The following is a 15,604-nucleotide window of genomic DNA, read 5'->3' as shown; positions in this document are numbered from 1 at the left end:
TCTGAGGGATGATAGCAATAATCTTGATGGATAAGTGGGAGGGGTTGGAAGGAAATAATAGGCATAAGGATAGCAATGTGTACTAAGGCAGAGGATGAGAGGGAACAGGGAACTATGGAACCACAGAGGGTTGAGTATGATGGGAGCTGGAATGGAAAAATAGGAACAGGAAAGATAAGCTGGCCCCTGTCTTGCAGGGCCTTCCAGGACCTGATTGTATCCTGGGGGCAGTGGCAGCCACTGCAGAGTTTTAAGTGAGGTATGTTATGGCCTGATGTGTGTGTGCAGAAAGGCCAGTAATAGTGCATTTGTTCTCTTGAACCTGGGCACATGGGTCATGGAATTGACTGCAGAGTGTCCATGTCCAGGTGATGCCCACTTACAGCTTCAGGCAGACACAATAGCACACACCACCTAAGAAACAAACACTAAGGATCTACAGCCACCTAAGTAACTAGTTTCATAATGGAAGACCCCAACACTTAATAGAAAAATATTAACACCAAGTGGGAAGTGTTGCCCCTAGATGTAGCTAAAAATCCTGTACTATCACTTTTTCCTCATGGGTCCTTGTATATTTATTAACACACTAGAGCGAGCAGTGGTTCTCAACCTTCCTAATGCCGCGACCCTTTAATACAGTTCCTCATGTTGTGGTGACCCCCAACCATAAAATTATTTTCGTTGCTACTTCATAACTGTAACTTTGCTACTCTTATGAATCGTAATGTAAGTATCTGATATGCAGGATGTATTTTCATTGTTACAAATTGAACATAATTAAAGCATAGTGATTAATCACAAAAATATGTAATTACATATGTGTTTTCTGATGGTCTTAGGCAACCCCTGTGAAAGGGTCGTTCGACCCCTAAAGGGGTCGCGACCCACAGGTTGAGAACTGCTGACCTAGGGGCCCGATGCACAAAATTCGTGCAAGAGTAGGCCTTCCTTCCCCTGGCTGTCGGCACTGGCTTCCCTCCGGCACCCGGACTTCCCTCCGGCTGATAGGCACCCAGGACCCAGGCTTTTCTCCGGTCGCTGGCAGGCACCCAGGACCCAGGCTTCCCTCGCAGCCCCAGCTTCGTCCAGAAGATCTGGAAGGACGCCCGGAAGGACATCCGGTCTAATTAGCATATTACACTTTTATTATTACAGATTACCATTATTACCTTTACCATTACCATTATTACCTTCCCCTTACAACACTGCGCACCCCTCCTTTTCCTTTCTCAGGGTAGGCTTATCACATCCTCCAGTACCTTAGTTGTTTTCAAGCTACAAGCCCCCAAGGCTCCAGCCTTAGTCCTCTTCCTCATCAAAGGTCTAGGTACTAACTGACCATTCCTCCAGTCAGTGAGGAAGGTTGATTCCTTGGGGAGACTCAGATGCCAGAGAAGGAGAAGGCAATTTGCAACCCTAAAACAACACAAGCCCATTCCAAATTCTGTTTTTGGAAGTCACCATACATTATATATTACACCTGTTAAGAATCTACTGATGCACCAGTTGGACTCCTGTAAATATGCTCTAAAAATAAAAATAACTTATCAAGAATATCAGAATAACCAAATCAAGTATCCAAAAATTTCATGGAAAATATATCAGAACTACACCTGGTTCACATGGTACAGATTGGACAATTTCTGTCTTCCCTCAATATTGCCAGGTCTCCCAAGAATCAGAGGACTCATTGTGCAGGCCCACTGGGACCCCAGGGCGTTTGGAGCTGCCGAATACAGGTCATCCCAACTGGGGTCCCATGCCACAGAGTTCACATTCTATTCATTCATTCATTTATAGAAACATTGATTTGTTGTTCCACTTGTTCATTGATTGCTTCTTGTATGTGCACCGACTGGGGATCAAACCTGCAACCTTGGCGTACCTGGATGATGCTCTAACCAACTGAGCTACCTGGCCAGGGCGAGTTTACATTCTTGAACTCAAGAACAAGTATAAGTGATTGCCAGCTAGTTTGACTATATCTTAGCATGTTTTCCAGATAAAACAAATTACAAATTCTATACCATCTCTAATAAAGTGCCATTGCTAAGTTTTTGAGTTCAAATATCTGGATCTTGGCCTAGATTAAAAGCATACCATTCTTATATCCCTACCACACAGCATCAAATGAAATCTGTCCTTTAATTTGTATAAATGTCTTTAAATTCTGTACTGTTAAATTCTGTATAAACTACCTTCATCCAAATTGAGGTCAACAAGTAAATACATCTCCAGCTCAATAATTTATCTGATTAGATTTTAATAAGCCAAATTTGTATTCTGAATTTCACTGTATTCCAATCTCATTTTCTTTTCATAATAAAATGGAACCCAATTTCATCAATTATTGTACAAAACCGCTTTTCAACAAAGTATAGAGTAGAATGTCCATGTTAGCTGCAACCCTGCTGGAGTCTCAAGCTTGTCTCACTTCATCACAGGAAAGGTATTCCTTAAGCCCAGGGAATCCCTGAAGTTCTTCTGAGTTGGTCTAGCTGTCAGGTAGAACTCTTTGGGAATAACCTTCCATTCCTTTTATTTCTGCTTGAACTTGCAGCCTGTACTTGGGCTAACACTGACATAAGATTTTTGATTTCACCATTTCTAATTTCCCTGTAAGTCAGGTTCCTCCTTCACTGACTAGTAAGTACACGAATATGCAAACAATAGTTTGACTTATAGACTCAGGACATTTTATTGCCGTAGTGAAAATGACAGCATCATGAAGTGTCCACAATGCTGTCTCCCGGCCAGTATCTGCATGGCTCTTGCTTTGGAACTAGATATCCTTGACTCAGCCCCTGCAGTGCATTCCCCACTCCCACTCATCAGCCTTTTACTTAGTATGAATTATTTTTCTTTTATTCATCGGTAACCTATTTCAGATTTTGTTGTACTCTTTTTACAGTTACTAAACCAAGGAGATTTAACTGAAAGACGGACATGAGCATGGGTATTGAATCCTGAAGAGCACTCTATCTGATCCCAGAAAGCATATAGTGGGAACAGATTGCTTATGGCTCACAATCTGCCAGAATCAAAATGAATCTGTGAATGACAAGACCCCGCTTTTTCCTCTGTGCATCTTCCCTGGCAAAGAAGATGAATGCAAGAGAGCTTCTCTTCAGACTCTCATCTGATCCAGAAAAGGAAGAAAGCAGGGAATGTGGGCTAGGTCACTGTACCTACTTCTCTTCCCACTGGAAAATTTTGGGATGGACTTCTCCCGAAAAATGAATTTGATTATGTGTTGGCTGACCTATCTCAGTATAACAATTGAGAAGAGATTTTCCTATGAAGAGCTACCATCCCAGCCTCTGCTGTCTTACCACGTGGATGAACTAAGTCCTGCCACCAACCATAAAACTTCACCAAGACGTTGAGCTTTCAAGATGCCTTGTTGCTTTGGAGAAGGGAGTGATGTCAGTTCTGTTGTGATACTCTCCCTTTAGCAACCTGAGTAAGACACTCTCCGCCAGTGGGCTGCAAAAAAATAAATTACTTGAATCCCTACTTGGCCCAGGCTGAGGTACTATCTTGTCCCATACACCTCTACTTAGTCACTTTGCTTTCTTTGTTTATGGAACATACAGTAGCATGTTTAAAGGGCTTTTTTTTTTTTAAAGTTAAATCACATGATTCAGAGCTTCAATTGTTTTCCCTTTAAATAAACAAAATAGCCCAGTCAGTTCTTTGGCTTCTTGTTTTAGACAGAATTTGTTCTCTTAGAAGATTAAGAAAGAAGTTCAGTCTTCACCTTTAAGATAAGGTATTGATTTACCCTTAGGATTCCATGCAGGTAAGACCGAGCTCAGGAGTCTTGGGGAACATGACATGAACATCTTCATCTCTAACTAGCAAACCCAGATGATAGCTATTGCAGGAGTGTCACTCTATCCCCATCAGAAAGAACCATGTCTGAATCTGGAAAATTAGCAATGAATTTTCCCAGAAAGTTAAAAAAAAACAAAAACGAGAAAGGTGCTTCTGTTAGAGTAGGCACTCTTGCTATTATCCTGTCTCTACAGCTACTGAGAGAACATCTAATTATATTTAGTGAGTATTCCAAAGATCACTTACTAGTAGAAAATCATGGCTGTCAAATTTATTTAAAGTGAATCTCATGCTGACACACACACACATGCTCACTGATAACATTCTAAATATATAACAGGAAAGAACTGCTTTTTTAAATAAAGTAATTATAGTTCTCAATTTGTTAATGACATGTATATAATCATATTGTGCTATGTAGATTGAGTTCATGTCAATTACTTGTATTCTTAAAATGCCAGTTTTTACTTCCTGTAGCCTCACTCTTATACTAGAGCAGCGGTTTTCAACTGGGAACATTTTGCCCCCAACTCTCCTAGGGACATTTGGCAATATCTAGAGACATTTTTGGTTGTCACAACTGGAGGGGTGTTACTGGCATCTAGTGAGTCGAGGCCAGCATGCTGCTACACATCCCACAGTGCACAGGACAGCTCCCTGTCCCTGCACCCAGCAAAGATTCATCTGGCCCAAAATGTCAATCGTGCTGAGGCTGAGAAACCCTGTGCTAGAAGTTGCAAACTTGTCATCCCCCAGGTGTTTTATTTTGCCTGTACAATATTTCCAAGTAATTTTTAAATTAAGTGACAACATGCAGATTTCTGGCTTCTGTTGAAAAGGCAGTTCATCTGGCAATTCTGGGCCTGTATTCCAGCAGAGACTCCAGTCTCTACTGTCCCCTACTCCCTTACAGCCAGCCCATTCAACCCTTTTATTTTCTGACTAGCCTCTGTAGGCATTTGGGCCTGTGCCTTTTTTTCTGTCCCTAATGTTTTAGCTCGGCTATGATCCCTCCACCCTGAGCTTCACTTTGATTTACTTGAACCATTCCCTGTTATCTGCTACTTTTCTTTTCCCCATTCTCCAAGAATGGCCATGACTCAGAACCCAAGTTTTTCCTTGCCTTGATTCAACCTTAGTTGCTTAATATTATTGAAAAGCAGTAATGAAGTGTACTGGTTAGGCAGGTGATTCGAGATTATCTAGCAGTTCACAAGACGGCTCCTCCTGCTCTTTCTTGGGGCTGGTAGGCTGCTCTAGAGGTTCTTCTAAATCCTGCTGTGGATTTCTGACGCCGAGTTTTGTAGTTTCATGGGTGCTGCAGAATAAATAAAAATATGAAAAAACGTTTAAAGTATGTAAAGCTTAAGGATGGTTTCAACATTTTTATTATTTTATATGGGATGCAAAAGGAAATTTCTAGGTGGAAAATGGGGAGAGGAATTAGGACTTAAGAAACAACAAAATTGAAAATATTAGAGATGCTTTACTCCCTTTGATTTATATGATCTCAATGGAGGAGGTGGTGCTAATGAGTTATTTTTAAAGAGCACTAGAAAAACAGTTTTATCATTTTATGGGAAATAAAAATATACATGATTTTTCAAAAATAGAGTGGAAATACTTTTGACTGGTGGCATTGGAACTGAAATAGAAAAATGATGTTTCAAATTTTAGGAATCTAGACCTAATATACAATGGTTATATATGTATTTTTAAATATATTTTATTGGTTTTTTACAGAGAGGAAGGGATAGAGAGTTAGAAACATCGATGAGAGAGAAACATCGATCAGCTGCCTCCTGCACACCCCCCCACTGGGGATATGCCTGCAACCAAGGTACATGCCCTGGACCGGAATCGAACCCGGGACCCTTCAGTCTGCCGGCCGATGCTCTATCCACTGAGCCAAACTGGTTAGGGCTACAATGGTTATATTTTATTCACAACTGCACTTCTCTCCAAATTCAAGTGTGTTATCTGGAGATGTCTGGATAGTATTCTGTAAGTACAAGATAGTGATCTCAAAATATGAGTGGCTGTCCTAAAAGTTCCTGCCAGGAGCATTACGAGGGATGGCACCTGGAGGACTGCAGGGGGACGGCAGCATCGGGGATTACCTGGGACGATCATGCACTTCTAACTGCGCCTTCCACTGTGCAGCCCTGGTGCCCTGGACCTTGTTCCTCACAAAGTCTTCATCCAGCCCGGCCTGCTTCAGGGTGTCTTGATACCTTTGTTCTGCTTCTTTCCTGGCAAGGTCCTGTGGAAGGAAACGAATCTGTAACTGTCTTGTGAATTACTTGTGAATTCTAAATTACTAGCTGAACCCATATCCTTAAAATACTGCTCACCACCACCCTCTCCCATTAGTGGGGACAAGATTTGCATAGAAATTACTTCGAGCTTTGTGCCTTAAAGTGCATAAGAACTATCTGAAGATTTAGTTAAAAAGTAGACTCTTATTTGGTAGGTCTCAGATGGGGCCTGCAATTCTGTATTTTTTTTTAAATATATTTTATTGATTTTTTACAGAGAGGAAGGGAGAGAGATAGTCAGAAACATCGATGGGAGAGAAACATCGATCAGCTGCCTCCTGCACATTTCCCACCGGGGATGTGCCCGCAACCCAGGTACATGCCCTTGACCGGAATCGAACCCGGGACCCTTCAGTCCACAGGCCGACGCTCTATCCACTGAGCCAAACCGGCTTCGGCCAATTCTGTATTTCTAACAGTCCCAGGAGATGCCAGCCATTGATTAGGGAGCCACACCTTTGAGAAGCAAGGACTTAGATTTTTGAAAGACCAAGTGAGGTCTAGATGAAAATGATGGACTTAAAAAACCCTTGGAGACCTAGCAATGTACCACAGATCTAGAGGCTGGTGATGTTCCACCACTATTAACAATGGCTCTGGACAGCAGAAAAGACTGGATTTTCAGTCACATTAATACTAGTAAGTTAAAGATGTGCTTGCTAACACAGCCAAACTCACTGTGTATATGGGACCTAACTCCCACTCTGATTCATGCTGAAAGCTAGACTACAGTGAAAACTCCAGGAATTGAAATTTCCCATTTTAGATGTCTTTAGAGTCCAGTCTTGGGTGAATTTAGCCCAAGTAACATGTACTATTACTACTTTGGTAGTAATCAAATGGGCCTAATTTAGAATCTTTCTGAGCTTCAAGGAAATGTTTAATACTCAGATATTAAACTTTCATGTCTAAGAACCCTTAGACAGAAAGAAGATGACTGTTTAGTTTTACCTTGGTAACTTGTTCGAAGAGATACGGCCTCGTTTGTATTCTCTTTTTCATTTCTTCCAATTCTTTCTTATACTCTTTTGCTCTTTTACGGTCATTGTTCCTGGAATTAGTAAGATTTTTAAAATCCACCTTTTTCCAATCCAGAATACCCTTCATTCCAGTTAAACAGAGTAAGTCCCATGGACATTGTAAATTCCTAACTGTGCCTGGCAAAACTCATGACTGCCATTATAGGAGCCTACCCTCGTCACTCCATTTTGCTGTTTTCAAGACCAATGATCTACTGGATCCCAAGACACAACCCTTTGACACATGGAAGACACTGACCGGTTTTCTTTCAACTTTGCTTTGAATACCTCCTCCAGGCTTTTGTGGGGATCCATGGCTTTTGCACGCAAGGTCACGGATTTGGACATTGCTTGACACTTCTTTTTATGCGTCTCCAACCACTGAGTACTCTCATGTGCTTTGTTCTTTTTTTCAAGTGAACTTCTAAAGGGAGGAGGCAAAAATAAAAAAAAATACAGATGACCAACTTGGATATATTTAAAAGCAATCTTAGTAACCTCTCTGGAAAGTTGGTGTTGTCTATGAAGGGGAGGGGGGGAGTAATTTACCTCCCTGGCATTTCAGAAAGATTAAGATTCTGGCAACAAATGCATGGGCATATGATGCCTTCCCAGCACTCTGGATACAGTGATATTCTACCCAGGAGAGTCTCATTGAACTGAAAAAACGTGTGAATAAAATATCCTTAAATAGCCAAACATTCAGGCTTGTTGTCTATCCTGAAACAAAATACTAATAGCTACCAGTAGCTGAGTTATGTACCCTGAACCAGTGCAAACAGTCCGCAAGTGCTTTATGTCCACTATCTTGTGTAATCCTCAATACTGCCCTGTGAACTAGGAGCATTCATTGTATAGGCAAAGAGATGTAGCCTCAGACAGGGTAAGCCACTTGCCCAAAGCTACCCAGCGTACCAGTGGAAAAGCCAAGGTTAGAATCAGGATATCTGACTTTTAAGTCTCTGCCCTTGGTGTAGACACTGCTGTAAACAGTGGGCCGGAAGGTGCCCGAGTTTATGGTCCTTTGGGAATACAGATAACTAGAAATGGTCTTCTTTTAATGCACAATTTGGAATCAACTTTTAGCACTTCGTTTGTGTAAATATTCTACAAGGTATTATGGAGTTCTACCAAAGGAAAAAAGTCAAGACTCTTGCATTTGGCCTGCACTCGAAGTGGACAGATTAGGAAGAAGGACATTAAAGTTTTATCTACTGCGAGGAAGCAGCTGTGGACATCCTCTACAGGTGGGCCAACCTGTGATTCATAATATCTAATTGGGACCTCAGGATATTGCTACATTCAGCCTTGATTTAGTAGCTCTATGAAATTTGAGGGAAAGGGAAATATCCATTGGATTCTAAATAGATTTCTACGATCTGTGTGGGTCTTAAAGGGCCAAGTCGGTCTGTTACTCCTCTGTGAGTTCCACAGGAAAGCACCGATATGCTGGTCCTCTGCTCACTTCATCTCAGAGGCCTAGTGGAGGAACTCTTGCTGGCTCGATGAGAACAATTCCATGACAGAGGAAGGTCAGTTAAAGAGCTAAAAATAAGGAGGCGCCCGATTCCCAACTGACTTCTGATAGTTCCCCAGGATGAATCTTGGAGAATTTCAAATATGTGCAATGGATGCTCATCTCTGTGGCAGGCTCAGCCACCTGTCATGCTTCTCTGAGTTCCTGCTCTTAATGGGTTCCTTCCTTTTTCATCTATAGGTCTTTACCAATGTTGTTCTTTGTCTGGAAGCTTCTTTCTTTCCAGCCTTTGGCTTATTCCTCTTTCTTCAGGTTTCACCTTAGACATCTATTACAAGGGTCCCCTGCCCCAGGCTTCCCAGTGCCTCCACAGTCCCCTGTATTCCCTCATCATTGCACTCACAAACAAAATAAGGTCGTTGCTTCACTGCTTTTCTGTATTTCAGATTAGGTATTAAACTATAGGTTCCATAGGTATCTCCAGCCTTAACATTCTACCTGGCACAGGGTAAGGCCCCGTGAATATCTGCTGAATGATACATGTTTTCCAGCCCTAAGTGTGGAGGACCACATGTATTCCTGTCCTGATCAGAGAACTCCCTTCCACGCCTTTAGCTTTCCGATAACAGGAGAGGAGGCCCAGGAGTGGGGTGGTTTCCATCATGTGGGCCACGATCCGGGCATTATGAGTCTTCTGCAGCCGAGGACTCACCTGACTGCAGATTCCCTCTTCCTGGTGGCATCTGTGATGTGCACAGGTAGGGTGTTGGCAGAGAGGGAAGCAAGGCCACTCAGAGAATGACTCCTTGGCCGGGGAGTAGCAGGTGGCTGTGGAGAGTCCTAGAGGAAACAAAGGCTGATATTGGTGGGACGGCATGTGTGATTAGGTTCTATCTTAGCTGGAATCAATTTCAGTTAAGATAGAAACTAATCAGACTAAATCTTTTTTCCGGGGATTAAAGCCAAGGGTAATGAGATTTCAAGTTTAGTAATTGGGACAGACTTGGATGTCAATCCTGAAGGTTTTTTTCGTTGTTAATCCTCACCCGAGGATATTTTTCCATTGATTTTTAGACAGAGTGGAAGGAAGGTGGAGAGACAGAAACATCGGTGTGAGAGAGACACATCAATTGATTGCCTCCCACACGTGCCCCAACCAGGGCCCTGGGCCGGGAATCGAGCCTGCAACCAAGGTACATGCCCTTGACCAGAATAGAACCCGGGACCCTTCAGTTCAGGGGCCGACGCTCTATCCACTGAGCCAGACTGGCTGGGGCAATCCTGAAGTTTTTAATCAAATGAGAAGAGGTCTCTGGAATTGGTATAGGGACACAACAATTGATCCCAACTTCCTGCCTCCCAGACCTGCTTGAACTTATTTCTTCAATTTCTCTGGAGAGAGGGAAGGAAAAGAAGTATTCTTGTGGTCTTAAGTTTATAGGAATTGTGGATCTGTGATCTGCTTACAGCTGAACTGGTGTTTTTTAAAAAAAATTAAGATAGAAAAATGCCATGAAAAGTGCCTTCCATTGAGACATGGCCCTCTTTGGATTTTGGGCCTCCAGGCCCTTGACCCCCCGCAACTGCCTGGGCTCTCACCTTCCTCCCTCCAGTGGCAGCAGCATCACAGGGCCGCCGAGTGTGACACAGGCTGGCGGTTCTCAGCAAGAAGGGCTTGTTGCGAGTCCCCTCTCGGGTGTCCCTTCTCTTTGCAGCTCTTCTCTGGAAGGCCTTGTAAAGGCCCTCATAGTCAGGGACAGCAGGATTCACCCGAGGCTGGAATCCAAAGTCAGTCTGCAGAAACCCAAGCTTTTCCTGCCAGGTTCGGGTGGCTGTGCGGAGCTGTGGGTCAGCCCTGGAACTGGAGGAGATGACGGGGGAGGAGGCCATCTTGAGCATGTCCATGGCTCTCATTTGGATGCGAATTTTCCTGAAGAGCTCAGCTTCTGTGAAGAAAAATCAGGGTGGTGATGGGTGAGAAGGGACCGAGACTCATACCAAAAGGTTTGGAGAACATTCCCTCTTTTAAAAACTAGCAGTAATGTGCTGGAACCAAATGTTAACTTCTCAGGAATTTTGTGATCCAGCTGACATCATGTGGGAAGCTTGAAATTGGCCATGATAGGCATATTTACACCACAGAAAATGGCAAACACTACAAATCTGCTTGCTTTTTTTTTTTTCCTGGAGAGCTCATTAATGCTGACAAGAAGACTGCCAGGTACCAATCAGGTTGCAGAATCAGCTGCCATTCACATTTACTGAGTGCTTTCCTTAAGGATGACCAGGAGGTAAGGGCCAATCACCTGCTCCTCTCCCAGGTCTCCCCTGTCTCAGAGGTAAGGCCCCACCACCCACACAACTGCCCGAGCCCATTATCCAAATCATTCTTGACACTCCCTCCTTCATCTTATCAGTCACATGTTCCACCGTCTCCTCCGCTTTAACCTGTCTCCAGTCCAGTCTCTTTTCGTTGTCCCTGCTACTAATTTCATAATTTCTCAACTAAATTGTTGAAATAGCCGCCTGTTATATCAGCATCCCTGAGTCTTGCACCTCCCCCTTTAATTATCTCAACAGCAATCAGAGTGATCTTTCTGAACTTCGTATCTGATCATGAGCCACTCTACTTAAAACCCTCCAGTGGCTCCCCAGTGCCTGTGGGTGAAGTCCAAACCCTTCCCATGGCCCACAAGGCCCCAGGTCTGGCCTATACCTGCCTCTCTCCTCCCCTCTCCCTCTTCTCTCCACCCTCTACCTTTTCACCCCTGACTGTGCTCAACTTTCTCCCACCTCCATGCTATAGCTCTGCTGGTACACTCTTCCTCCCTCTTCATCAGGTTAACACAGCTCACCCTTCAGGGTCAGCCTCAGTGCTCACTTTCTCTGGGGACCCTAACTGCTCCCACCCCTCACCACACCCTAAGTTAGGTCCTCTGTTATAAACTCCATAGGACCCTATAATCCCTGCAAATGACTCATCACAGTTGTGGTTGTCTATTATCTGTCTCCCTCCCATGTCCACAAACTCCATGTCTATTTATTCACCCTAGAACAATGCGTGGGACATGGCACATGTTACTGAATGAGCAAAGAAAGCCCGAGTCTCTTATTTGAGCTGCACTTCTTGAAATGAGTACCTCACCAGGATGGGGGGGCAGGGGGCGCTTTCCTCAGAGGCAGGTGGCACCGGTCTAAGCCTGTCTTTAGGTGTCTCATTGGTTCTCTGTTCTCATATCTGTGCGGCCACAGAGGCCTTCACATGCACTCACTGAGAGAGAGGTCACCAGGGCAAGGCTGGTGAGAAGTGCTGCAGGACATCTCCTGGTTCCTTGCTCCTTACAGGGTTCCCCCTTGTGTAAATACACCCAACCTACTCCATGGCCTGCACTGAGTGGCCTCTAGCAGGGCCACCTGAACAGCTGACCCCTGAGCCTGACTAAATCCTCACTGCACCCCCGGCAGGAGGCAGCAAGGTGGCCAGGTGGTCTTTACCCTGGAGTTTGTCCCCGAGAGCTGGCTCCAGGATGGACTTGGGGATCCTTCCAGCGGCAGTCTGCTTGGAGGCCTTGGCCTTAGCACTGGCAGCCAGTTCCCTCCGTTGAGCGGCTTCCTTCCGTTGCTCCTCCTTCTCCAGGAAGCTGAAGGGTTTGGAAGACGAGAGGAGCAGTTCTTTCCTCTTCTGGATCCCGGCCTGCCTTCGGGCCTCATTGCGCGCCATGATTTCCTGGTAGAGGGGCAGGTAGACATGCGCAGGCACGGGCTGTGCTCGGAACTGCCGGTGGCACTCGGCCTCCTCCTGGCCCTGCCTCTGGGCCTGCTGCCTCTCAAGCTCGAAGGAGGCAGGTGAGGCCAGCCACTGGGCCTTTTTCTGGGCCTCACGCACCGTCATCCGGAACGGCTGAGGAACAGTGATGGAGGATGCCCAGGAGCTGAGACTTCTGTGCTGGGAAGGAGGCCTGGAGCCTGTGGGTGGCTGGGACTGAACCTTGGGAATGTCGGAGGGTAGGTTGCTCAGGGAGCTGCAGCGCCTTGTGTAGCCACTCCTGGGGGAAGAAAGCAGTGTGCCTGGAGGACAGGGTGGCCAGGAGGCCCGGCTCCTCCCAGACCCTCCTCCCCACTGCTCCCCAGACCTCTCTGCCAGCAGGTTGCATCTAAGTTCTCAGCCTAACATCGCAGCCCCACAGGCCTCTAAGCCTTTCCCTTCCTCAACCAGGCTTCCCTCCTTCCCACAGGCCATCTAGCAGCCTCAGTAAGAAATCTCTTCTCCAAAACTGATCCAAAAATTGCCACTTTGCACTCTAATAGTTTCATAGGGGGACAGCACAGCGGTGCAGAGCAGGGCTTTAGAGTCAGACAGAGCCAGAGTCAAATCCTGCTTCAAACAATTGCCAGCTGTGTGACCTTCAGCAAGGTTCTCTTGGAACCTCAATCCCTCATCTGTAAAATGGCAAAATAATATCTATTTACAGGGTGGTGGGGAGGAGAAAAATAAATATTAAATGAGGTAAAGCATACCTACATCTAACAGGGCTTGGCCAAGGTAAATGTGCCCTGTTGCCATGCTCAGGGAGGTAGTGTGTTTGGGAAAGGCATCCGTTTGATCGATCCCAGAGCTTCGGGTGACTAAGGGTTACCCAGAGTGACTTAGGACTGCTGGGTAGGAATCAGAACCCATGTTTGGATCCAGAAGCTGATTCTTCCGGAGCCTGGGTAAATGGCAACCTGAAAAAGTGGTCTTTGCTTTACTGAGGAAGAAACACAGTGAAGCAGCTGTTGAACTGCAGTGCCTCACCTTGGCGATGGTGGGTACTGGACCTGCGGCTTCCCCCTGCCTTTCTTCTGGAAGAAACTCTCCAGGTCCTCAGCATCTTCAGAGAGGCTCTCATCACTGTCTGGGTCAGACTGAAGAAGGGATTCTGACAGGCACCACCTGGCTTTCTGCGTCAGTGCTTGCAGGGTCTCGTAAAAGCTCCCAGTTGAGTCAGCAGAAGTAGAATCTGTCTCCTCCAGGCTGAGGAACTCATCAAGTTTGCCAGCCCTAGGCAAAAACAGCCCATCCCCAGACAGCTCCTCTTCTGCCTCTGTGTCTGAGGAGGATTTGGGGGGAAATATCTAAAATGAAATAGGATAGACCGGGGTCAAACTATAATTTCAAATTTATTCAAAACATAACTGTTAATTTCACTTTGAATAAGCCTCTATATATTAGGGACTGGGGAGGAACAAAGAAAAATTTTAATTAACAGGAAAGACAATGTAGAAATAAGATGTGTTCTAAAGAAATTTCACGCCCTAGCTCGTTTGGCTCAGTCGACAGAATTCGGGCCTGTAGACTGAAAGATCCAAGTTCAATTCCAGTCAAGGGCACATTCCCCAGGTTGTGGGCTCAATCCCCAGTGGGGATTGTGCAGGAGGCAGCCAATTGGTGATTCTCTCTCATCATTGATGATTCTATCTCTCTCTCCTTTCCTCTGTGAAATCAATAAAAATATATTTTTAAAAAAGAAATTTCAATGTTATCACCGATAAGGGTTTAATCTCCAACATTTATAGGGAACTCATACAACTTAACAAAAGGAAGATAAACAATCCAATCAAAAAATGGGCAAAGGACCTAAGTAGACACTTTTCAAAAGAGGACATTCGGAAAGCCAAGAGACAGACATATGAAAAGATGCTCAAAGTCACTAATCATCCGAGAGATGCAAATCAAAACAACAATGAAGTACCACTCACACCTGTCAGAATGGCCATCATCAACAAATCAACAAACGACAAGTGCTGGAGAGGATGTGGAGAAAAGGGAACACTCGTGCACTGCTGGTGGGAATGCAGACTGGTGCAGCCACTATGGAAGACAGTATGGAGTTTCCTCAAAAAGTTAAAAATGGAACTCCCATTTGACCCAGTGATCCCACTTCTAGGAATATATCCGAAGAAACCAGAAACACCAATCAGAAAGGATATATGCATCCCTATGTTCATAGCAGCATAATTTACAATAGCTAAGATTTGGAAACAGCCTAAGTGCCCATTAGCAGATGAATGGATTAGAAAACTATGGTACATCCACACAATGGAATACTATGCTGCTGTAAAAAAGAAGGAATTCTTGCTGTAACCGGTTTGGCTCAGTGGATAGAGCATCAGCCTGCGGACTGAAAGGTCCCAGGTTCGATTCCGGTCAAGGGCATGTACCTTGGTTGTGGGCACATCCCCAGTAGGAGGTGTGCAGGAGGCAGCTGATCGATGTTTCTCTCTCATCGATGTTTCTAACTATCGCTCTCCCTTCCTCTCTGTAAAAACTCAATAAAATAAATTAAAAATAAAAATAAATAAAGTATGCAGTGGGTTTTAATATATTCACAGTTGTGCAACCGCTACCAGTTTTACATGTTAATCACTCCAAAAAGAAGCCCCATACCATTTAGCAGTCACTCCCGGTTTCCCCCAACCTTCCCAACCCTTCCCCCCCTCACTTCCCAGCTCACCCCTCATCCTTCCCGCCAGCCCTAAGCAATCACCATTCTACTTTGTTTATATGGATTTGGGGGCAAATTTCTTAATCTCTGTGCCACGGTTTTCTCTTCTACAAAATGGAGACAACAGTCCACGACAGCCCTAGGGTAGCTGAGAGGATAAAGCGAAAACTGAGGGCCATTGCACGGTTCTGCGAAGAGCCTGACATAGGGCTCATGGGTTCAGGCAGGGCTAAACGGGACCAATTTTAATCCCACGCCCCTCGGGACCACGCCCCTACGTCTGTCTCCAAGGCAACGTCAAACACTTTCCTCTCTTAGGCACTCCTTTCCGGGGCCCAGACCTGATTTCCTCCTCTGTTTTCTTCCTCACCTGAAGGCTCCGAGCGCCGGCCGAGGCTCCCGCACGCCTCCCCACGGTCATCTTCTCAGTGGAGCAGAGACAGAGCGTCCGCGACACCAGCGGTG

General features: G+C 45.0%; 2 protein-coding genes across 7 annotated transcripts in view; one reads left to right on the top strand and one right to left on the bottom strand.

Annotated features, from left to right (window-relative positions):
- The window catches only part of ZNF410 (zinc finger protein 410), a 42,995-nt gene extending 39,301 nt beyond the window's left edge, over positions 1-3,694 (top strand). For all 3 annotated transcript variants that reach the window (XM_070416853.1, XM_070416832.1, XM_070416821.1), the window contains one exon: positions 2,915-3,694. In XM_070416853.1, the coding sequence (XP_070272954.1) occupies positions 2,915-2,940 (26 nt within the window). In that variant the 3' untranslated portion in view covers positions 2,941-3,694. The remainder of the gene's footprint in view (positions 1-2,914) is intronic.
- The window catches only part of LOC139011288 (ectonucleoside triphosphate diphosphohydrolase 5), a 74,975-nt gene continuing 60,480 nt past the window's right edge, over positions 1,110-15,604 (bottom strand). For 3 of the 4 annotated variants that reach the window (XM_070416783.1, XM_070416766.1, XM_070416775.1), the window contains 8 exons: positions 13,450-13,769; positions 12,150-12,700; positions 10,254-10,600; positions 9,367-9,494; positions 7,437-7,601; positions 7,110-7,209; positions 5,961-6,103; positions 1,126-5,158 (listed from right to left, as the gene is read on the bottom strand). In XM_070416783.1, the coding sequence (XP_070272884.1) occupies positions 5,020-5,158; positions 5,961-6,103; positions 7,110-7,209; positions 7,437-7,601; positions 9,367-9,494; positions 10,254-10,600; positions 12,150-12,700; positions 13,450-13,769 (1,893 nt within the window). In that variant the 3' untranslated portion in view covers positions 1,126-5,019. Of the gene's footprint in view, positions 5,159-5,960; positions 6,104-7,109; positions 7,210-7,436; positions 7,602-9,366; positions 9,495-10,253; positions 10,601-12,149; positions 12,701-13,449; positions 13,770-15,509; positions 15,602-15,604 lie in introns of those variants that run through there. The other variant, XM_070416792.1, reaches the window with a different exon arrangement.

This window comes from Myotis yumanensis, unplaced genomic scaffold, assembly GCF_028538775.1.
Source record: "Myotis yumanensis isolate MYYU_CA2020_CCGP unplaced genomic scaffold, mMyoYum1.0.hap1 SCAF_1, whole genome shotgun sequence".
Classification (NCBI taxonomy): Eukaryota; Metazoa; Chordata; class Mammalia; order Chiroptera; family Vespertilionidae; genus Myotis; species Myotis yumanensis.
This window is presented reverse-complemented; position numbering and strand designations above follow the sequence as displayed.